The sequence below is a fragment of the Schistocerca gregaria genome, chromosome X (assembly GCF_023897955.1).
Source record: "Schistocerca gregaria isolate iqSchGreg1 chromosome X, iqSchGreg1.2, whole genome shotgun sequence".
In the NCBI taxonomy this organism is placed as follows: domain Eukaryota; kingdom Metazoa; phylum Arthropoda; class Insecta; order Orthoptera; family Acrididae; genus Schistocerca; species Schistocerca gregaria.
In genome coordinates this window covers 111,661,569-111,685,520 of record NC_064931.1, presented here as the reverse complement: position 1 = coordinate 111,685,520, position 23,952 = coordinate 111,661,569, and the positions used below count along the sequence as shown (strand labels likewise).

Here is a 23,952-nt window from a genome sequence, read left to right as displayed (position 1 = left end):
GACTCGTTCCACATCATGACGATCTATCATGGAAAATGATCCTTGGAACATGAAAGTAACTAACTAACTTGGGTGTCAACCAATGTTGCTTTTGTTTCTGCGGAACATTTGCCGTCCAGTATAGCATACTGGGTTCTATTAGTCAAATTTAAAATTTACTCTAGACAATCACATATTTGCAAAGATACCCCGTACGATCATATTGTGGTTAGCAGCGACGTCTGACGGTATGGCACTATGTCGAATGCAATTGGGAATACTAGAAGACTGAATCTACATGTTCACCAGCATCTGTTGTTTGCAATTTGTTGTATATGAATAAAGCACGCTGTTTTTCACATGATCCCCCCCCCCCCCCCCCCCCATTTTCTGCATTTGTGCCAAACCTTTAAGAGGAACTTGTTTCCCTCCAGGAACGTAATAATTTTTTCACTTATAATATGCTCTAGGACAGTGGTCGGTCAAACTTTTTTGCTGAAGAGACAGTAACAACATTGTGGGGCGGCACCTTTGGACGCATATGTACCAATCTTATTATTAACTGGACACCTACATAAATCAGTAAATCAGTATGTTATGACCCCACCCCCCACCCCTACCCAGCAGACTATCCATAATCAGGGAGTGACAAATTGGCTGGCAGCCCTAAAGTACTGATCATTAAAAGTTGGCACCATTTGGAATCCTTCGTGTTAACTGTGGTCCATTTAAGGTTACTACCAATCTCAGCGATCTAACAGTTGTGAAGTTATACTCACACGGTGGAGTGTTTTTGGTTTTACTGTATGTATAATTTGACTGATGGTAGTATCCCTAAAAGTGCCAATGGCCTTGCCGCAGTGGTAACACCAGTGCCCATCAGATCACCAACATTCTGAGCTGTTAGTTCTCAAAAACAATAGACTGAGCACCACACATGCACTTATTACTGAAAGTATGATTGTATGGGGTATCATGTGAATCTCAGATGGAGAGACACCATCAGATGTAGAAATAATTTTGGGTGTGCCCCAGGAAAGCATGTTGGACTATTGCTGTTCATTGCACATTAATGATTTTGCAGACAATATTAGCAGCAACTTAAGTCTGGAAAAAATTGCACAAATATTCGGATATTGATAAGATTTCAAAGTCATGCAAAGAGATTAGAAAATTGCCTTAAATGTCCACTCCGCAAAATCAAAAAGACATAGCCTCCTATGTCTACAATATTAACATGTCATGGTTCGAATTGGTCAGTGTATACCAATACCCAGGTGTAATAATTTTCAGGGTTCATTAGTAGAAAACTAGGTAAATGCAATCAGTCCACAAAGGTGATTGATTAAAAAACATTTGTGCAACCGTGTTACAATACTGCTCAAGTGTGTGGGACCCATACCACATATATGACTAATAACAGCGATAATCGAGATTCTGAAACAATTGACCTCGAAAATGGTTTAAGATAGACACAAACTATCCCATGAAAGCTTACTAGGCACATTTCAAGAAAGAACTATAAGTGATAAGTCTGGAAGTATTTTAAAACCCTCCACATATTGCTACTGTAAGGGTTGCTAAGACAATGTTAAGACTAATTTCAGCAAGCACAGAGGCATTTACGCAATTATTCTTCCTGTGCTCTATATGTTAATGGAACAGGAAAAAGCCTTACTTAGTGGTACAATGGGACATACACTCTGCTATGCATTTCAAAGTGGTTTGCAGTGTGGATGTAGATGTAGACAAGTACATGAGAATGACTGTGTATCACTCAGATTTTGAATCTATTTTAAGATATGGATCACTTGTTTCAGAAATGTAAGTCATACATCACAAAAATTAATAGTTTCTCCATCTTTGGTGACTACTGATTCCACAAGTGTACATTCAACTAAAGACAGGCTGTTCCAGTTTCTATTGAGACCCTAATGTAAGCCCACGAACTGTTTTGGCCTTTAAATCAGACCATTTTCAAGTGGATACTGCATTGCAGAGAAACAATGTCAATTGTCGTTGCTTCTCTGCAGAATAATGTCTACTTGAAAATTGCCTGATATAAAGACTGAAATTAGTTGTGGAATAAATAAAGGTTAATTCTACAGAAGAAAACAGTTAGAATCAAGTACTGCAATGGATCAAGTATGCAAAACCTACAGACTCACATTGTCAGTTATTGAGAGATCAGAACACACTAATTATTGCTTCTCTGTAATTTTTTGAGCTAATTTGTTTTAAGGAACCTAACCATAAATTATTTGAAGAAAAACATTTCCACCATTCATATTAAACCATAGATTACTAAAGTTTCATGCCCCATCCCAAAGGTCAAGCCACTGTGGTGAGACTCCACAATACATACAGGCCTAAATGTGCATGAAATCTATTATAAATTAAAGTGAAGAAATACCCACTGTATGGAGTTCAGGACACTGAAAAAGAAGCTGTACAATGTACTCACAGAAAATTATACTATTTCATATGAGGCTTTTTAGATGAAACTGTAACATTATAATAGCATGTAAGACACCTACAATAAATTATGTTCTGAAAATTCACATCTCATATTAATCTGTGGTAAATGTTTTCAAGAGCTGTAGTAGTGTAATAAGGTAACTAAAAATTTTGACCAGTCTCCTGTATAACAGAATCAAATGATTTCATACATTCGTAATTAGGCAATGAAATTCTGATTCTGATCTCATCAGAAAGAATAGTTAAAATGTATCATTTAGTATCAATTTTATTTGACACACGGTAGTTTTATTTTTATACAGCAGTTAAATCCCACATGTTCCAAACTGTATTGGTGGTTGTTTATCTCTGAGAGAAAATAGGCTTCTGATGAGCAGAAAAAATGAGATGGAGTATTATGTCTGATCAGGATGTGCATAAATTCAGAGGCCTGCTAGTTGTGTTTTGGTACATGATATGGCATAACCATACAAAAAAATGCACATCACAGTATCATTCAAACAGGAAGAGTTAAACACACTAATTGTGATTATGTCTCATATTAAATGCTTATAAGTGAAGAAGCATTATCTGGAATGCTTTACATGGCTGCAAACTATTTTCTGCCAAATTCAAAATGTACAATTTTTATAAACAGAAACTGTAAACGTTACTAAATAATTGATATATTCATAAGATCTTTCAAAATGGGAGCAAGGAAAGTTTGTGTAAGTGGACACATTGTTTACAACTATTTGGTGGTTTTATGTGACATATTTCAAAAAAGTATTTCATTACAACTTCTACATCCCACTATCATGAATTTAAAGCAGTGAAGACTGTTACTTCCTTTACCCTATGACTGTCCTTCACTTTCTCCATCCAAGCACAAATTATCACATGTGACAGTATCAATGTAGATATTGATACAGGTATTTTTCATTTTTATACATTTCAGAAATGCAGAGAAAACCCATCATTAGACCAAATGGTGTTGACAATCTGTTAGAAGAGAACAACCCTTTCCACTACTGTCTCAATTTTTTGTTGTCTCCCTCTGTGGATTAACCTGATATGGACTGCACCATCTACTCAAATTATAAATGTGAAATATTATTGGCTATCCTAGACTGTTTATTCTGTATGTGTAATTAAAACCTGATGAGGTGTTTTAGCCAAGTAATTCCAGTATTTAATCTGATACTTACATCTATACTTCTCTTCAAGGTGTCCTTTGCACAGAAGGACAAGGCCAACCTTGAAAGACAGCACACGAATTTGGCCCGTACGTTGACTGAAACAATTATACAATGGATTAAGGTCACAAAACAGTGACAGAAATTCACACCTTATCCCCAGATTTAATCAAAATACTAACCTGTCATACACATTCAACAGCCAGTTTATAGCAAGATCAATACAAAGAGGAACATTCACCAGTGTTGGATTATCAGCTGCCATTAGGTCATACAATGATGACAAGATAGTAACCATGTCGGGAACATCTATCAGTTTGTCATTCTGTGCCCTCAACCCATGTGAGTCAAATGAATCAAGTGCTGATGACAGGTTCAGGAGATCCACTGTAATTGTAAATTGCATATTTCATGTATTAGTTTGAGACTAACTATACTGCTCACATCATTACAGGAAATGAAATTTTTTAATTATATATTTAGTAACAAAAACTTATTTACTGATGCTATGTCAATAAACAGAGAAACAAAATAAATTGAGCACTTTCAAACAACTTTTGTTCTACAAATAAAACTGATACATACAGCAGAGACGCTTCTGAACAGTACGGAGTTTCATTGCTGTTCTATATGCAGAGAATCGAACTTCATTTAGATTTGTCAGAGAATTCATGAGTTCAATCATCTTGGGGTGATCCCAGTGAGTAGTCTCCAACTGATGGCTGAAAAAATAAGAGAACATACTGTGCATATCTCAGCATACACTCAAGTCACATTATGCTTTTAGAGAAAGCTGTAATTCTTGTGGAACCTATGCTTGGTCAGAATTTGGACTAGAACACATATGCAACTGATGTGAGGAATTCCTGTTCTAATAAGAAGGTGACATAAATTAAATCTCTAAATCAACAAGGTGCTACTATGTAGTAAGAAAGTAGGTGATAGGTTACAACAGACAACATACTTTATATAATAAGGCACTTTGTTCGCAGTGATCGCACGCTCCCACGGTGCCTCCACAGAAGCTGCCAGGAAAGCCTGATTAGGTGGTGCTCCTTCCTTTCCAAAATCATTGAGCAGCTTGTAACGTTCATCCACAGCTATCTGAAGAACTTTCCACCTACAAAAATATGCAACAATATAATACTGGATACTTTTTTACATCAGGACAATATATTTATGGTAATAATAACTTTCATTGTGGAACATAACAGTGAAGCAGAAGTGCTGCAAAATTAGATAAAGAACTTAAGTGTGGGAAAGATTCACTCAAAATGTGCAAATAAAATTATTTGAAAACAACTAGTGGGAGGTAACAACATTGTTAGAACTTATGGTAGTAAAGTACACAACTCAAATAGCATTTATCAGCCATTATGAAGTGCTGTTGTTGTTGAACACCATTAGTGAACACCATTAGATGCACTGCTCAGAGTTTTGTGTATCTTGTTTATGTGCTCAGAACGTCAGTGCACATTTGGCTACATCTTTGCATTTATATATTGTAGACTTAGTATCAAGCTAAAACACAGTTCATGAAATACAGTATAGTATCAAGGCCACTGCTGATATGGCAGATTAGATTAGATTCACTTTCCATTCCAGTGGATTCACAGTGAAGAGATCCTCCAGGATGTACAACATGTTTGAAAACATGAATGTAACATAATACAATAAATATTTACAAAGAAAAACAAATATGCTGATGTCCCAAGTGACAGTCCTCATAGATGAAGAATAAATAAAAATAAAATTTCAAACATATTTTTAATTAAAAAGTAATAACTAACTCATCACAAAACACACCAAAGGTCCATATACTGTGGTGCATAGAATAATTCTTAGACTATTGTAGGCATGCATAATCAAACAGAAAAATCATTTATAGCCTTTTTTTAGAACAATTGCATTACTGCAATGAATATGCACAGAAGGCAGCTTGTACTAATACTTGCATTACTTGGTACTATTAGTAACAAACACACATAAGTTGGTTCCACGACAAAATTCATCAATGGAGTAGGAGGAGTTGGCCACCAATAAATTTTTCAGGCTCCTCTTAGAATGAAGAGGTGTGTTAAACCTTTTAGAGCTGCTGCCAAGTTATTGAAAATGTGTGTTTTTGGATAATAGACATCCTTCTGTGCCAAAGCAAGTGAATTTAAATGTTTGTGAAGATTATTCTTATTTCTCATATTGATTCCATGAACTGAGCAGTTGGTCTGAAGGACAAATATATTTTTAATGAAAATTTTTGTTAAGAAATAAATATACTGGAGAGCAATAGTTAGTATCCCTTGTTTCCTAAAAGGGCCTCTGCAGGATATTCATGAGTTCACAACTCAAATAATTCTTATTATGTGTTTTTGGCTCCAGGAAACTTTACCTTGGCTTGATGAGTTATCCCAAAAAACAGTTCTGTATCACATTTGGGAAATCAAAGTAAGCATAGTGTGATAACATTTTTTATTTTTATATCATCTGCATATGACAACATTCAAAGCAAAAATAAATACTTCTTTAGGCACGTCAGCAGTTATGGGGCATGCATGTTTTATTAAGCTGTTATCCCAAGCCGGCCGGAGTGGCCGAGCGGTTCTAGGCGCTACAGTCTGGCGCTGCGCGACCGCTGCGGTCGCAGGTTCGAATCCTGCCTCGGGCATGGATGTGTGTGTTGTCCTTAGGTTAGTTAGGTTCATGTAGTTCTAAGTTCTAGGGGACTGATGACCTCAGCAGTTACGTCCCATAGTGCTCAGAGCCATTTGAACCATTTGTTAGCCCAAGGATTTAATGCTGTAAACTTATTCTATTGCCTGCCATCATATTTTAGGTGTTTACTGGTAGGAAACCTCTTAAATGTTTTAAACTGCATTTAGCGATTTCAAAGTATAGTAACTAAGAACTGGCTGAGACAATGTCATTAAGTGACCTTCCTAAGACTATACTTGGGGTATGTTGTTTATTGCAATGTTTGTATAATCTGCAAACACAGTAAGTGCCTTAACCTGGAACCTTCTGGGACATAACTTTAAACTAGTTACCAGTTGGATGGTGGCTGATACCTTAATACATGTCTCTTTCCTAACGGCACCCTTTATTTTCTGCCAGAGATAGTGCAACATGTTTTAAAACATGTAGGTTCAGCATGATGGGATCTCATGTTACTCTGTACATTGCATTTGTATCTTTAATGTACTTACCCTCTAAAGTTAACAAGAAGAACAGAGTCTATTCCTCAACCAGTGTGTCCATCTATTGTAACACTTTTTTGTGTTATTGAGTAATGTGAAAATAGAAGGGTGTGCTGAAAAGTAACACCTCTGAATTCTTCAGGCGAAAACTCATAAAGATTTCTAAATAAAACAAATGTTATAAGCACTCCACATCTTTGTTCTTCATGTCTACATATTTATTTCTCAACACAGTCACCATGGTTATGAACACATTGGTCCCAATGAGAGAGCAATTTGTTGATACCGTTAATGTAGAATGTTTGACTTTGTTGACAGAGCCACAACCTTGCAGTGCTACATAAGTAGCAAAGTGAAGGCATCAAAGGCATTCTTCAGGTTTTGGAAAGAGATGAAAATCAGTTGGGGCCAAGGAGAGGGTGCTCCATGTGTGGACAAACTCATCGAATTTGAAACTCTGTTACAGCATGCTATTTCTCACACACTGACATAATTATGTTACACACTACCATGTTACATGCTACAATTCAGAGCACCCTAATGGAAGAGTCCTGCAAATATGTAGACATGAGGAATAAAGGTGTTTCACGTTAATAGTGTTTGTTTTATTCAAAGAGCTTTAAGAGTTTTCACATAAAAACTTGGGATTACTTTTGAGCATAGCCTCATATTTGTCAATAGGACACCTCCAGCAGTATGTGACAAAGAATCCCAGGTAATTATTTAACATTAATGTCACTTGCGATGTCTGAACAAGACCACAGTTGCGAAAACAAATATATTTTCTAGTGCCACATCAAGATCAAAGTTGAGAAGTGTGCAATGTTGAACATTTCCTGTCAGTGTAGGAACAATCTCCTCCTAGTTTCCAGCTGCTGGCTTGTGGATTCAGTTTAGATTAATACTCCCAACTGGGGTATTTTTTGACCAGTAATCATGATCACATTGTACTATTTTAGTTTCTTCCTCCCTCTGAAAAATCTGATTCATCATCACAGAAACATCTCGTATGTTGGCAAAATTTTTGCTACTCTAATTCAACTTCCACCTGTACTGAAAAGTATACAGGCTCTTACCTGCCATTTAGATCTTCAAGGCGACTTAAGAAAATTGGTGATACCAGGACATTATTAGCTGAGAATATAGCTGCCTGGTCATTTACATCATCTATTGTCCTTTGTATTGGGCCGAGGCGTTCACCAAATTTCTGGAAGGTTAAAGTTTTGGCATATCAGTAAAATAATTTGTATGGGTTGTGCCTATTTATCACAGGATAAACATCAATAATTTCTGTTATCTGGTGGTTAGAAAAATATCAGTTGATAAAATTTACTGAGAATTAACCAACAGTTCATACCTGTAGCTGTTCAAGCATTTCACCAATATCTGTGATGTCAACTGGAACTTGCCAGCTATTTCGAATTGCTTCTGCAGCAGTCATACGACTAACCAAGTCATCCATATTCTTCTGGAATATCCGCATCTTCTGGGAAATAAAGCAAATTAGTTGAAAGTTTTACACGTAGACAAACACAATTAATGTCAATCAATGATGGTGGTGTAGCAGTGTAAACTACAATGAGTGTGCTATTCAGCTCCTGTTTTACACTGCCAGACAACTTCAGCTTTCTGTTATATAGACACACTGTAGACAATGAAGATAAATTATGTCCAAAATTTAAAATTTTATGGAGTAAGCTGACTTAAATCACAATACATTAATTTTCTTAGAATAAAAGTTGGATAATGCACAATGAACCATCTGCTTATATTGTTTGGTTCAATACAAACATAAAAACTTCTGAAGCAAGAAGCAGCTCTCGACTTTAGCACTTCCTGAGCAGTGAAGCATTTATGAAAGAGAAGCACCTGGAGCAGAAAGGCTACAAGATAATGTCAATCATTTCACATCCACCCAACCCTGCAGCTGAAAATTTCATTTCCTCCTTTTCTGTTCTGAAAAGGGGCAACTTGCCGTATCTATTGTGCCTGTTAAATTATGGTGCTGAGTCTTAGGCATAAGAAAAGATGATGACTATTAAAACCCAAAAAGTTATTTAACATTAAGTCTGCCCTTTCTGTATGGTTCCAGATACCCTAAACTAGTAATACTAATTTACATTTACCTTCCACAATTTTTTTTTTTTTACCTCAAGGTACATAGAAAATTTGTTCTAGCCCTTACATCAGTGTGATTCAAAGACAGCTCACATTGATTTGTATTGCTTGTTTGCCCTCTTGTACATCAAAATGCTTGCAAGAGAATGATAATGACTGGAGACGGAAATCTATTTATCTTTTTTACTCAAAAAGAATCATACCTGATATTTAACAAAAGGGACAAAACAGGAATCTATAATATTTTAATTAAGCTTGATACTTTTGTTTTGAAGGGCACACACACAATTAATAACATTTCTTGACGTTACATTACATACACAAGGGGAACAAAGAAGACTGTATGGAAGTGTAGTCTGTGAAAGATGCAAAAGCCATCCAGTAATCCAAAATCCAGAAAAGTTCAATGATCATAACATTTGTTCACATTGTATTTAATTTAGCTGACATCGTACACTTACAATAAATATTGCAACCAACAGCTTTCAGAAATTTCTTGTAAGCTCTAGGGCATATTCTACAGTCTAAAATACAACTGTGGCCCTGTACACTGTGAACAAAGTTACAGGTAACGATGGAATGCCACAAGTTTCCTGTTGTTCACAATATTGCGAATAATCTACAATGGCATGACTCTGGACAAAATATTTGAATCAGTCTTTCTTTTCTACAATATTATGTTTAATATCATATTGGTAATGACTATTAATATGAAGGTTTCAGCAAAATATAGTCTATGGTAGTACTTCTCCACAGGATGTATTGCACAAATAATTGAAAACATCCAGGCAATACCTGGGCATCCAATTAAAATTGCTGTAGAGTGTCCGATTCATTCCAGAAGTAAACTTAGTAGGTCACATCTACACAATCAATCAGAGATCTTTAGGAACACTAACAACAATAATTTCTGTAAATACTAAGGCATGTCAGTAACTGCTTTAGGAACTGTGTCATAACAGTAACTACAACAGACACAGAGACCAAAAGCACTTGTGACAAACATTTCCAGGAATTATTTTAATTGCAGAAAGATCATGTACACATAACAAAAGCAAATTTTTTGTAAACTTTGAGCCAACATCAGCAGTATCCATTACAATCAAGAAAATAAGAATGTTTATCTGTGGAGCTCATTAACTCCACTGCTATTCCTGTGTATAAGTGCCGAAATCAGAATTTTTGTTTCTGCTCTCCAGAAAACTTCATACAGACGCAAAGGTACAATAGTAATTGGTGACTTTAGCAGCTATAGCTACATATGTGGTTTTGCCTGGAGAATGGAAGTGGAGAGTCTGTCCTTCCATTGGCTAAAGTGCATTAACTATATCATTCACGGCTGTAAGTTGCTGTGCTTCTACTATGGTGACAGATAGCAAAGACTATACAACCCATACCTCATTTTTGTGAAAGACTGCACTGTGTAACAATGTCCTAAACACCGTAATCAATTCCTTCTAGCAATACGGCACCAGAAACTCCATTTTAAATGGGAAATCAGATGCAGAAATGCAAATCTGTCTAAATTATCTCATATTTTGCATAATAATATGGCGACGGTTGTTCCTGTTCTTAAACATTATGAGTATTTAATCCAAATTGCCAAAATCTTTAAATGAGTGGACTGGGCCTATGTGAAGGCGTGAGAACGACTACTGACTACACTGTAGCAGCAAAGGGCTAATAAAGAACTGTAACACTTATTAATAATTGCGAACCAAATACAGTATCTCTTAAATATATGGAGCTCAAGAAAATTCTAGATGTTTATTTACAACGTCACTATAATATGTCAACATTACCAGATCACTGATGACAAAAACAACTTACGTTATTAATAGGAGATGTACGAACTGTTTTTCAAATAATAACGTACTGAAAAGGTTACTGAGCTGGAAGTCGTTTCTCAGGAATAGTGCCGTCATATTATCCACGATAGACCCAGCATGTCAAGTCTATATAGTAGTACTGCATTATCCATTCTGGTAATAACGGTAAGTATTCAGGTCGCTAGCAAGTGAAATATCAATGACAGGTTCCTTTCTACTGTTAATTAATGACGGTCTGGAAGGTAGCTTGTTGTAGGCGGAATGTTACTGTTTTGACGGACAATCGCACAGGATGCAGTCCCTAAAAAAAACTCAAGTTCCACTAATTAATCTAACAATAAGTCATTCGTGTCATAACTTAGCGCACGCTTACCCAGAGGAAACCTGGATTCCGAGAGCAAAGAAGTTGGCACCGATTGGCAAGTAGAAAGGAACTCACTGTCTGAGCGACGCAGTAAGGAGTAAGGAAGATCACGACTTTTTCTTCTTAAATGCAACTTCCCCCTGTTCTACTAAATTACTCGATGAAGATTGTACGGTTTGGCGAGTACAGATAGAAATGGCGGGAAGATTGCAATGTAATCTTCAGGGTAATGTTTGGAAATGGTTTACCTGATGGAAATTACTAAAGATTTCACGGGGATGATAGTGCGAAAACGCTTCAGGCGTCACGCAGGATTTTGTTTATCATGTCTGAAGCCTAGAAAGAAGAGTTGATATATCTCATCACAGAAATCCACACCAGAACAAGTTGCCAAAAATACCTGAAGGCTTTTAAGCTAACTAAACAACGACCCTTCCCAAAGAGTTAGACAAACAGAACATCAACTTCTGAAGAATGGGAAACCTAAAATTACTGCCGACGTAAGGAAGCAACCAGTACAACTCAGACGACCAAACAAGGAGAAAAACTATACACAGTGAACCATCTTAAACTTACACCCCTTCTTATTCCACGAACCGTTCAAGATATCAAATTGATATTTTTCCCTGGCGATAGTTGCCATTGGAGCACTTAATTTTCTCGCATGTTTATTACACCTAACTCTTGCATCAACTGAGATACTGAAACAAGTATATTTTGTAAATGGAACGTTTAGACAGGGGAGATGCGACAGTTCAACCTTGTGTTCACAAAACCAGTCCTGGAGTTGTGTGAACAGGGGCCTGTCGATTTGGAACACATCATCAACATTGATCAACAAACATTGTACCATGGAGTGGGCCTGACCAGCCAAAATGGTCCCATAATCCTTGGCAGTAACGTGATTTTGCAGAGTAATCATGGGGCACACGGAATACCACGATATGACTCAGGGTACCCTCCGCCACACACCGTCAGGTGGCTTGCGGAGTATGGATATAGATGTAGATGTAGATGTAGACTGCCGAAATCATCACCGAACCCATGCCATATTTCACTCCCGGGACGTAAACTCGGCCACAAATAGGAAGCAGCGTACAACAACTCTCAGCAGACAAAATGAATTTCTTCCATTGCTCCATATTCCACGTTTTATGGCTCCGGCACCAAGTTTTCCTGTTACGGGTATTTGAAAACAGAAATGATACCTGGCGTTCCCTAAGTGCTATAGGCCCTATGCTGTTCCTAGTCTATAAAAACGATTTACGACACAATTTGAGAAGCCCTCTTACAATGTTTGCAGATAATGCTGTCATTTGCCTTCTCCTAAAGTCATCAGATGATCAAAATCAATTGCAAACTGATATAGACAAGATATCTGTATGGTGCGAAAACTCGCAACTGAATCTAAACAATGAAAATTGTGACGTCACCCACACGAGTACTAGAAGGAACTATCACATAGGTTAATGTTGTGTGGAAGGCGAACTGAAGGCTGTATTTTATTGGCGGAACACTTAGAAGATACAACAAATCTACTAGACTGAGTACGCCCTCATCTGGAGTACTGTTGTGCGGTGTGAGATCCGCATCAGGTAGGAGTGACGGAGGGCGTCGAAAAAATGGGAAGAAAGGCAAATGTTGCGAAACAGAGGTGAGAGTGTCACGATGCTCGAGTTGTGGTGGCAATCGTTAAAACAAAGGCATTTTCGTTGTAGCAGGGTGTTATCACGAAATTTCCATCACCAAAATTCTCCTCCGAATGTGAAAATATTTTGTTGGCGCCCACCTACACAGGAAAAAACTATCACTGCAATAAAATAAGAGAAATCAGAGTGCGCACGGAAAGATGCACGTACTCGTTTTTCCAGCGCGCTGTTCGAAAGTGGAACGGCAGAGATTATTAATCATGTACATCTAGGTGCATCACTAACGTGTGATTTTGGAGTTCCGATTGCCTTCGTCTCGTTTCGGTGCTGACAGGGCTCGCGAGTATGACATTCAGTTCAGCACTGACTTTTACTGCTGTCTTCCTCTTAGTTTCTGTCACAATGCTGTTCAATGACCGTCTGTCACTATCACTCAACACACACACTTTCGCCTGCATTGTGACTTTGATCAAACATGCTTTTCTCAGTGTGTTTCCATATTTTTGTCCAACCCCGGTAGCGCTATGAAACTTAATCCATACCTAAAAAGAACTGCTAAGTATAGCACAGAAACTACACTACTGGCCATTAAAATTTCTACACCACGAAGAGGACGTGCTACAGTCTCGAAATTTAATTGACAGGAAGAAGATGCTGTGATATGCAAATGAGCAGCTTTTCAGAGCATTTACACAAGGTTGGCGACGGTAGAGACACCTACAACGTGCTGACATGAAGAAAGTTTCCAACCGATTTCTCATACGCAAACAGCAGTTGACCCGCGTTGCCTGGTGAAGCGTTGTTGTGATGCCTCGTGAAAGGAGGAGAAATGTGTACCATCACGTTTCCGACTTTGATAAAGGTCGGATTGTAGCCTATAGCGATTGAGGTTTATCAAATGGTTCAAATGGCTCTGAGCACTATGGGACTAGTCTCCTACAACTTAGAACTAGTTAAACCTAACTAACCTAAGGACATCACACAAATCCATGCCCGAGGTAGGATTCGAACCTGCGACCGTAGTGGTCGCGCAGTTCCAGACTGCAGCGCCTAGAACCGCACAGCCACTACGTCCGGCTGCGGTTTATCCTATCGCGACATTGCTGTTCGCGTTGGTCGAGATCCAATGACTGTTAGCAGAATATGGAATCGGTGGGTTCAGGAGGGTAATACGGAACGCCGTGCTGGATTCCAACGGCCTCGTATCACTAACAGTCGAGATGACAGGCATCTTATCCGCATGGCTGTAACGGACCGTGCAGCCACGTCTCGGTCCCTGAGTCAACAGATGGGGACGTTTGCAAGACAACAACCATCTGCACGAACAATTCGACGACGTTTGCAGCAGCATGGACTATCAGCTCGTAGACCATGGATGCGGTTACCCTCGACGCTGCATCACAGACAGGAGCGCCTGCGATGGTGTACTCGACGACGATCCTGGGTGCACCAATGGCAAAACGTCATTTTTTGGGAAGAATCCAGGTTCTGTTTACAGCATCATGATGGTCGCATCCGTGTTTGGCGACATCGCGGTGAACGCACATTTTAAGCGTGTATTCGTCATCGCCATACTGGGGTATCACTCGAAGTGATGGTATAGGGTACCACTGGGTTACACGTCTCGGTCACCTCTTGTTCGCACTGACGGCACTTTGAACAGTGGACGTTACATTTCTGATGTGTTACGACCCGTGGCTCTACCCTTCATTCGATCCCTGCGAAATCCTAAATTTCAGCAGGATAATGCACGATCGCTTGTTGCAGGTCCTGTACGGGCCTTTCTGGATACAGAAAATGTTCCACTGCTGCTCTGGCCAGCACATTCTCCAGACCTCTCACCAACTGAAAACGTCTGGTGAATGGTGGCCGAGCAACTGGGTCGTCACGATACGCCAGTGACTAGTCTTGATCAACTGTGGTATTGTGTTGAAGCTGCATGGGCAGCTGTACCTGTACACGCCATCCAAGCTCTGTTTGACTCAATGCCCAGGCGTATCAAGGCAGTTATTACGGCCCGAGGTGGTTGTTCTGGGTACTCATTTCTCAGGATCTATGCACCCAGATTGCGTGAAAATGTTATCACATGTCAGTTCTAGTATAATATATTTGTCCAATGAATACCCGTTTATCACGTGCATTTCTTCTTGGTGTAGCAATTTTAATGGCCAGTAGTGTAACATTCAACTTCGTCAAAATAAGCAGGTAGGCAAGGGAGCCAAAACGAAAGAAAAAGAAACATTTTTAGGACTTCTGAATATTAACATCAAAAACCTAAGGACAACACACACATGCATGCCCGAGGCAGGATTCCAACCTGCGACCGTAGCAGCAGCGCGGTTTCGGACTGCAGCGCCTAGAACCGCATAGCCACGACGGCCGGCTTATTAAGATCACTCTAATTGTTTGCTATGTTTGCTACCAAAGTGATGCCGTTACTGCACGTGGAACACCCGCCAAACGAGTAATTTAGGACATCCGAGATAAGCTCGCATCATTTTTACTATTTTCTCGCCGTTCTATATTACTGGCGGACGATAACATCTAAGTTAATTAAAAGATGAGCTGCTGATACGCCACAAGAGATATGAATGGAACCAACTGAAAAACATCTGCCACTACGTTTTGAAATACGCCGTATAGCTGTAGCGAAGAGAAGTTATACATATTGTTTCAGTGTTTACACTGTATCTAACATACTCTGACAATGAATCACGAGATTTATCTACATCCACAACATCCTTCACTTCGTAGAGGGTGCCCTAGGTGGCACAAATTTCTTTTGCTCCCATGTTTACTCCATCCGTAGATGGCGCGTAGCAAAAAATGATGGATGTGCGCTTCGGGCTCAGATAGATGTACCTAACGGTTACTAACATGATTTTAGAATAATGAGTGTAAATACAAGAATGTGATGAACATAGTTTAGTAGTCTATTAGTTACGCAACGAAGCGATGTGAATTGAAAGGAAGAAATAAAATCTGTTGTATGTGGAGGAACAGAAAGCGACTTGTGAGGAGAATTCTGCCGAGATTAACATATTATGCAAAGACACTGTGTACAGCAGCAGCATATATGTAGCCTATGTCTATCAGAATGTTTATTAGAGTACCGTGTAAAAATCAGAAGTAAATCGACCAAGAACTTTTCGAGATTTTTGCTAACATTATCTCCCCTTTATGTATTCATATAGATCACAGTTCTTTAAATCAAACAAATGACACCTACACTCATTTGGCCTCAATTAGCACAGTACTTGTACAACTGTTGATTCCAAATTCAATGCTAATTGTTAAGAGAAATGAAATGACATGTCGTGCGGGCAAGGCCTTCCGTCGGGTAGACCGATGGGGATGCGATGATGATGAAGGCAACACAACACCCAGTTCTTGAGCGGAGAAAATCTCCAACTCAGCCGGGAATCGAAACCGGGCCACTTAGCATGGTATTCCGTCGCTACCGAGGCAGACCAAAAAAAATGTTCAGTCTCTTTGGTAATCACTATCCTGGAGAATAAAATGGGTTGCGTCGCTCCGAACAACTTACGGCAGTGCTACAAAACACCTATAAACATTTCTTGAAATGTGAGTGGTCTGCATTCCCCACCTATCTCTCTCTCTCATCCTGTGCGTGTGTGTGTGTGTGTGTGTGTGTGTGTGTGTTATTCCTAGCCCTAACTGAAATACTTGTGTAACGAAATCTGCACGTTGGGCGGCGTTTGAGGTCAGTGCAATATCGTATTTAACCGAATATACCAGCCAGCGACTTTCAATTAAAATGTCCTCCCCCATACGGGAATTACAGATGTGTGTATGAGTACAGCTTGCGACGCAAGGCCGACGACATATGGAAGTTTGTGTCTGGCCGTGAGTCGTGTTCGGATAGTCAAAGCGCTTAAGGCGACCACTCTTAAAGCGGGAAATCCGGGTTCAAATCCCAGTTCGACACAAATTTACACTGTCGTTATTCCCTTGTACAGCTGATCGTGGTTCGTATTCTCAACTGCGAATACATTTCATGTATTTAATAACGGCTGTAGTTGTCGCGGTGCCTGCTCCTTCGGACGTGTCTCCATGTCCAAAGGAACATAGCATCATTCTTGTTAACAACAAGGCACTGCAATATTAAAGCATTATTAAACTAGAGATCTCCTAGTTTTGACCAAGGCTTTCCGAGTTGTTTTTGGTCGTGTGGTAACGATAGCCGACGCTCTACAGTGAATATCAAACGTGAAACTAAAAAACGAAGAAAACCAACGATCTCCCCAAGTGAAGATATTTTGTAATTATCTTAATTAGAAGTGAAGAACACATCTGGGTGCAAAGGATGTGTAAGAAGGTCGCGAGCTTTCTCTCCCGAACGGCCATTACCACGACCAACCGTATTCAGTCAGTAGAAGATGAATAACATTGTGCAGCTCATTATTAAACGGGTTTGTACAGTTGGTTACGGACGAATTTCTTCCTGCCTCTGTTTACGCTGTGGGTGTCACCGATCCGTGACCACTCGGCTTCTACACTACCGAAAGGGGGCATTTTTTCCCTTCGTTGTTTAAAATTGCCTGAATTTCACTGGTTAAAATGTGCCTTCACGATTAGTAGGAACGCCAAGCATCGGTTTTGACATCTACATCTCTACTCTGCCATTCACAATTAAGGGCCTGGCAGAAGGTTCATCTAACTACCTTCAAGCTTTTTCTCTACCGTTCCACTCTCAAAAAGCGCGCGGAAAAACGAACAGTTAGATCTTCCTGTGCGAGCTGTGATTTCTCTTATTTTATTAGGATGCTAATTCCTCCCTATGTAGTAGGGTGCCACTAAGAGGAGAAAGTTGGTGATTGAAATTTCATGAGAAGATCCTGCCTTTGTTTTAATGATTGCCACCCGAATTCGTGTATAATTTCCGTGGCGCTCTCTCCCCTATTTCGCGATAGTACAAAACGAACTGCCCTTCTTTGAACTTTTTCGATGTCTTCCGTCCATCCTATCTGACGCGGATCGCACACGACACAGCAGTATTCCAGAACAGGACGTACGAGCGTACTGCAGGCAGTCTCTTTAGTAGACCTGTCGCGTTTTTCAGTGTTCTGAAAATAAATCGTAGTCTTTGGTTTATTTTATCCTGAACATTAGCTATGTGAGCGTTCCAACTTAAGTTATTGGTAATTTCAATCCCTACGCATGTAGTTGAATTTACAGCCTTTACATTTGTGTGATTTATCGTGAAACCGAAATTTAGCGGATTTTGGTACTCGTGTGGATAACTTCACACTTTTCATTGTTTAGAATCAATCGCAATTGCACGAACAAAGAGCATCTACTGTTCGAGGCGCAATAGATGGACTGGAAACGCCATACTGCGTGTGGCAGTGACGCTGTAGGACCATTTCACTCTATTATGCCACTGCGGCTCTCGTGCGAGGAAGGAAGCAGCAGCGACAATCTAAAACACACGCCTGGCGGCTCTGCCAATCTCGCGAAGTGGCCAGCATCGAATGCGAGAAGCGGAGGGTATTGGCGCCTCGGTCCAGCTAGCGTCGGTGCCAGCACAATACACGAAGAAACTTCTCTACGCCTCATCGCGTTCCGGAAAGGAGCGCAATTGGCACGCGGAGCGGACCACTTCGCCGGGACAGGCGTCGCCATCTCTTCCGACAGTCTTCGCAGATGACGGCAGTGCTACCAGCACAGAGTGGTACGGGCTCTAGGTCAACGACATTGGCATATCGACAGGATGGCAGGAGAGTGTTGGCAGGGGCACTCACCGCCAGGCTGTCGTCGAGCTTCCGCTGCCACTGGTCCGAGCGGTCGATGAGCGCGTTCCACTTGTCGGACAGCTTGTTCACCTCCCTGCGGATGCTGCGAGTCAGCTCGCGCGCCTGCTCCTCCGCGCTGCGATAGCCGCGGGAGTCGCCGTCCAGCTCGCGGCCCGCTGCAACACACCCAAAACCTAAAAATGCTGCTCCACATGTCTACAGTTTCATTTATGTCATTTGGTCAAAACAGCTAGTTATAAACGCCTCGTTTAAGAAGCATGTCGCCGACTTCTACTTAATGCAATGGTACTGTTACGTTGTTTTTTCTCGAACTTTCTATCTGCTTAAGGGAGGGGTGTGCCTGTTAGAGAGGGCAGAATCTACGCTGTTTAATCGTCGGTTTTACGTGCATTCCCAGGGGACGATTACAAATTCGTAAGGATCAAAGACGACTCGAGAACACCAAAGATAATGAAGAGAGATATGAATTTACGGTTTGGGAATCCACAGCCTATGTATTTTATAAAATACAAAAAACTATGAGAAACTTTTAAAAAGTTTGGGTAGCCTCATTAGCTGTTAGTAGTTCCTTTATTACAGAATCGTACACAACCGGTTTCCCGACGGGTTTAATCGCCTCCTAGGGTGTATACATAAAGCTAATTTAACTTTGGTTCGTTACAAATACACGGTCTCTCAGAGTTCTGGTGACGTTCGTATTGCCAGAACCGCCTGAATTGGATGAATACAAGACGTAATATTAAAAATTCCGCCGACTGCAGTGACCGAGCGGTTCTAGGTGCTTCAGTCTGGAACCGCGCGACCGCTACGGTCGCAGGTTCGAATCCTGCCTCGGGCATGGATGTGTGTGATGTCCTTAGGTTAGTTAGGTTTAAGTAGTTCTAAGTTCTAGGGGACTGATGACCTCAGAAGTTAAGTCCCATAGTGCTCAGAGCCATTTGAACCATCAAAAATTCCAAACCGAGGGAGGTGGCGCAGTGGACAGCAAACTGGGCTCGCATTCTGGAGGGCAACGGTTCAAATCTGCGTCGGACCATCCAGATTTAGATTTTCCGTCATTTAGCTAAATCTCTACAGGCAAATCCGGGATGGTTGCTTTGAAAGGGTACGACCGATTTCCTTCCCCTTCCTTGACACAATCCGAGCTTGTGCTCTGTCTCTAATGACCTCGATGTTGAAGGGACGTTAAATCCAATCTTTCTTCCTTCAAAAAGTTCCAATGGTTATCAGGCGCAGACAGTGTACACGAACAATGCGAGCCGCGGGTATGGAGGAGTGATGAAAAATCGACAAAAAAAAAGTTTCAAATGGCTCTGAGCACTATGGGACTTAACTTCTGAGGTCATCAGTCCCCTAGAACTTAGAACTACTTAAGGCTAACTAACCTAAGGACATTACACACATCCATGCCCGAGGCAGGATTAGAACCTGCGACCGTACCGGCGTGCGGTTCCAGACTGAAGCTTCTAGAACCGCTCGGCCACACCGGCCGGCAAAAATCGACAAATGCCCACGAAAGCCCCATGGTGGAGACGTGACTACCTGTGAAGTAGGAAGGGCAGGCCTCGAAACAGCGCAGTTGAAAGTGTTATTGAAACCGCCGGCGCGCAGTGCGCCCGAGAGAAGCGGCCAACAAAAGTACCGCTGGCCCACGCCCGCGGCTCGCAGTGCTCGTCTGCACTTCCCGCCCCTGCTAACCACTGGAATTTTTGGTGCGTCATCTTGTAACCGTCCAATTTAGGCGGTTCTGGCAATTCGAACGCCTCCGAACGTTGGAAGACCGTGTACATTTAATTAATCAATGACAAATCAGTTATTTTTATAAACACGAGGATACCACTAAATCATCGTGAAACTGGTTGTGTATGATCCTGTACTAAAGGAACTACTACAACTAATGCGTGCACCAGAAAATTTTTAGAATATTTTAGTAGATTTCAAAAAAAAATTTTAAAATGCTTCTGTAATGAAGAAATAATTCTATGAGTAAATCTTAAAGAGCAAAAACATCTTGAGAACATGGAAAGTAACAAAAAAATAGCTCCACATATATTTTTTAAAGTATTAGCGGAGTGTATACACTGTTGAAATGAAACTGTGTGCAGGGCTGGGATTCGACCTCGGATCCCTACAGTACAGTTCTAATTAGTCGTCTGAGCATATCCACTCCTGGCGGACCAACTCGGAGCTTCAACATGTTGCCGGCTGCTCTCCTTTCCGCAGGGAGGGAGCATGCATCCAGGAGCGAATCCAAGCGCCGCACACAGTTTTAGCATCTAATAGAGATTCATTAAATTACTTATCGACACTTCTTTAAATGTCACATACAGAAACACTGAAAAAAATCGTTGCATGTGGAAGAAATAGCAAACAGGCAATCAGTTGCAAAATAGGCGCTTTATTCAAACCCCTTGACAGTGTTTTCGATGTTTATAAAAACTTCTTCTTCAGAAGGACACCCTGGTTTGAGGATTTTCAGTGATGATGATGTTTGGTTTGAGGGGTGCTCAACTGCGCTGTCATCAGCGCCCGTAAAAATTCCCAATTTTTACACAGTCCAATTCTTTCATACACCAATGTAGCTACTGTCACGAATGATGATGATGAAGTGATGAGGACAACACAAACACCAAGAATATGTGAGATGCTCTGGTTTTCCTCCAAGAGAAACTCAGTGATAGCTCTCTGCTTGAAAGGCACTTTCTCTACGGACGCCATTTTGATGGCTATGTATAGCGTCGTCAGCAATAGGAACGTCATGAAATTCTAGGGCTGAAGCGAGAATATTACACGATGCCCCACAACAAACTCCACATTTCTTCAACCAGAATTGGTCTAGAAAGAAACTGTGTAGCATTACTTATTGGTCGCCCCTCGTAGTACAGCCACACTACGTGCAGTGTGTTCCTGGTGCGGCAACGATGCATCTTTGGACGAGTGCTGCCAGTGCAGTCGACTGCGCGGATCGATTACAACTACACGACCTACCTGAAGAAGATGCGAGGCAGCAGTTCTGGCATTGTCTTCTTAGGAGAGACATTCCGTGGACAATGTGAATTGCTGTCAGTGGTATTAGATTTGCAACAACGGAAAGACTAATCGCCGTCAAACATTTCTGCACACGATTATAAAATGCGTTGCTGTGAAAGAGTGAGACGGCAATAGAATATGCAAGACCGCGTGCAAAGTTTAGTGAGTGACGTCACATACGAAAATCGTAGAGCAGAATATCAATGAGAACTTGAATCATGCTCTTGCTCCAGCGACATTATCACTCCGCCGTTTTGCTAGACAGTATCGAAATACTCATTGCCATACAAATTTTTATCATGTAACGGATGGTTCAATATCGATCGGTGATTGTTAAAACAAAAATAAAAATAGCAGCTTCAGCGTGATGTATCGGCCGGATACGTCTAGAGTTCTACACTATTGTTTCTACTACAAGTGGCGAATATTTTTAAACGTATTATACTACCCACATATATGAAACAAGTGAGCCAAAAGCAAGAAAGTGAAGCTTCTTCGTTTCTCTCTCTATTCGTGGTTCTGCACCTCTACACAGACATATAGCGTCGCGGAGCAGTGATTCAGCGAATGGACTCGCTTTTGTGAGGAGCGGAGTTCGAGGATCCGTCCCGTCCGACCATACATTTAGGTTTCTTACAAGTTAAAGAAGTCGCTTCAGACAAAATGTTGGGTTGGTTCTGTTGAAAAGGTCACCATAGATTTCCTATCCGACTTGTACATAGCGTTAATGTATGACTGTTGTTACTTCTTACACAAAGATAATAATTTCCTTTTTCTAGCTCCAGTAGATGCATCCTAATTCTCTAGCCATATCCAGACTTAAAAACATGTTTGGAACTTCATAACACATTACAAACATAGAAAACTGAAAAAGATAAGACACCAACTTTCCCCATTACTTCTGTCTCAAGACTCGCATAAAGGCGAAGGTTGTACCAGAGCTGAAAGTACCCCAGATTTTTGTAGACACATTCACAAACGCACAGCGCAAGTTCTTATAAATATTTCGAACTTAAGGAATACATAGTCCTTTAAAATAAACAATCAAATATGAGCCTCTGACAACTATCTTAAGAGGAACTACGACGAAATATCTCTCTCGGTCTATATGATGTGCCACATTGCCCGTTTATGAATAATTTCAGCTTTAGCGTGCAGTGACGAAAGTGAAGTTGAAGTGGAAGGTAGGAGTCTCGGCTGCTTGCAAACGAGGATTTGGAGGAAGACACACCGTATGACGAAGTCGACGAAACATTAGCCAAGCGCCGTTTATTGACACAAGTCGGAATTAGCGACGAATAAACTCTGGCCGTATTTCTGTCACGCGCGAGCCTCCCGTTAGCATCGCTGTGTATCAACGTTACGTTAGTCTTGTGGGAGTAGCTCAATTAGCTCTTGCCAACTACTGAAAGACGATACCTCAGAATACAGTTGCAGTAAGATACCAACTTTTTGTTTCTTGCACTAAAAGACAACATGTCAACATTATCTGAAGTCGATGAAGGTCATACAGTGGGAGTATTTTTTTCCATTAATGTTAGGGTTTCTGCATTCTGAAATACGTGTTAATGATTGCTCTTAGTGACTTCTAAAACCAGCATTACCTGGCGTTAGTTTATGCTGTGAAAGCTACTTTTACTAACACCCTCACTCTGAGTTGTCTTCATCATACCATACAAGTAATTAGAGCACAGCCAGAAACGAACTGATCAACAAAGACAAACACAAATTCCTCCGTCGAAAGCGAGTCACATTTTAATGAAACGAAACTTCTACGAGTATTTGATGTTATGTGCAATTCCAGATTTTTGGGCCAGGAATTAAGGAAAGGAGATAAGGATCTTTATTGTCTATAATATATCATACAATCGCCGTTAATCTTTATTTTACAATTGCCATTACCAACTTTGGCCCATATAAAAAGGTACTCATCAGCATTCAATTTCTTCTTCTTCCTAGTACTCAACACAAATGGCATGCTTGGAACTAGAGTACCATAAGGCTGTTTAGCCAACAGTCCTGTAATCTCCGAAATACTCCATGTCTTCCAAGTCAAAATGTTAGCATCTGGAAAAGCTTCAAGGCCACCATAATCTGCTTGATTGCCCCACACAACAGCAAGTGTGAGCCTAGTACTACCTCCGAACACTGCTTGTACATCACAGGTAAAGTTCAGATGGAGTCCACGAAATACATTCGGTCCTTGTGTTAACATGCTACAGCAATGCCTCTGCGACGTGCATGGCGTCGTCGCTGGCGGCGCAGTGTACCTGTGTATCGCAGCTTGAAGGCTATTGATATTGACCTTGCTGGTCAATTTAATAAACAGCAGTTGATTGGAGGACCGAATGTATTTCGTGGA

At 40.6% G+C, this 23,952-nt stretch overlaps 1 protein-coding gene across 1 annotated transcript in view; it reads right to left on the bottom strand.

The window, feature by feature from the left end:
• The window catches only part of LOC126299170 (dystrophin, isoforms A/C/F/G/H), a 2,370,611-nt gene that overhangs the window by 59,818 nt on the left and 2,286,841 nt on the right, over positions 1-23,952 (bottom strand). Inside the window, exons 59-65 of the mRNA XM_049990931.1 lie at positions 18,549-18,715; positions 8,181-8,309; positions 7,900-8,030; positions 4,597-4,752; positions 4,218-4,354; positions 3,815-4,019; positions 3,645-3,730 (exon numbers count right to left, since the gene is read on the bottom strand). Coding sequence (XP_049846888.1) covers positions 3,645-3,730; positions 3,815-4,019; positions 4,218-4,354; positions 4,597-4,752; positions 7,900-8,030; positions 8,181-8,309; positions 18,549-18,715 — 1,011 coding nt within the window. The remainder of the gene's footprint in view (positions 1-3,644; positions 3,731-3,814; positions 4,020-4,217; positions 4,355-4,596; positions 4,753-7,899; positions 8,031-8,180; positions 8,310-18,548; positions 18,716-23,952) is intronic.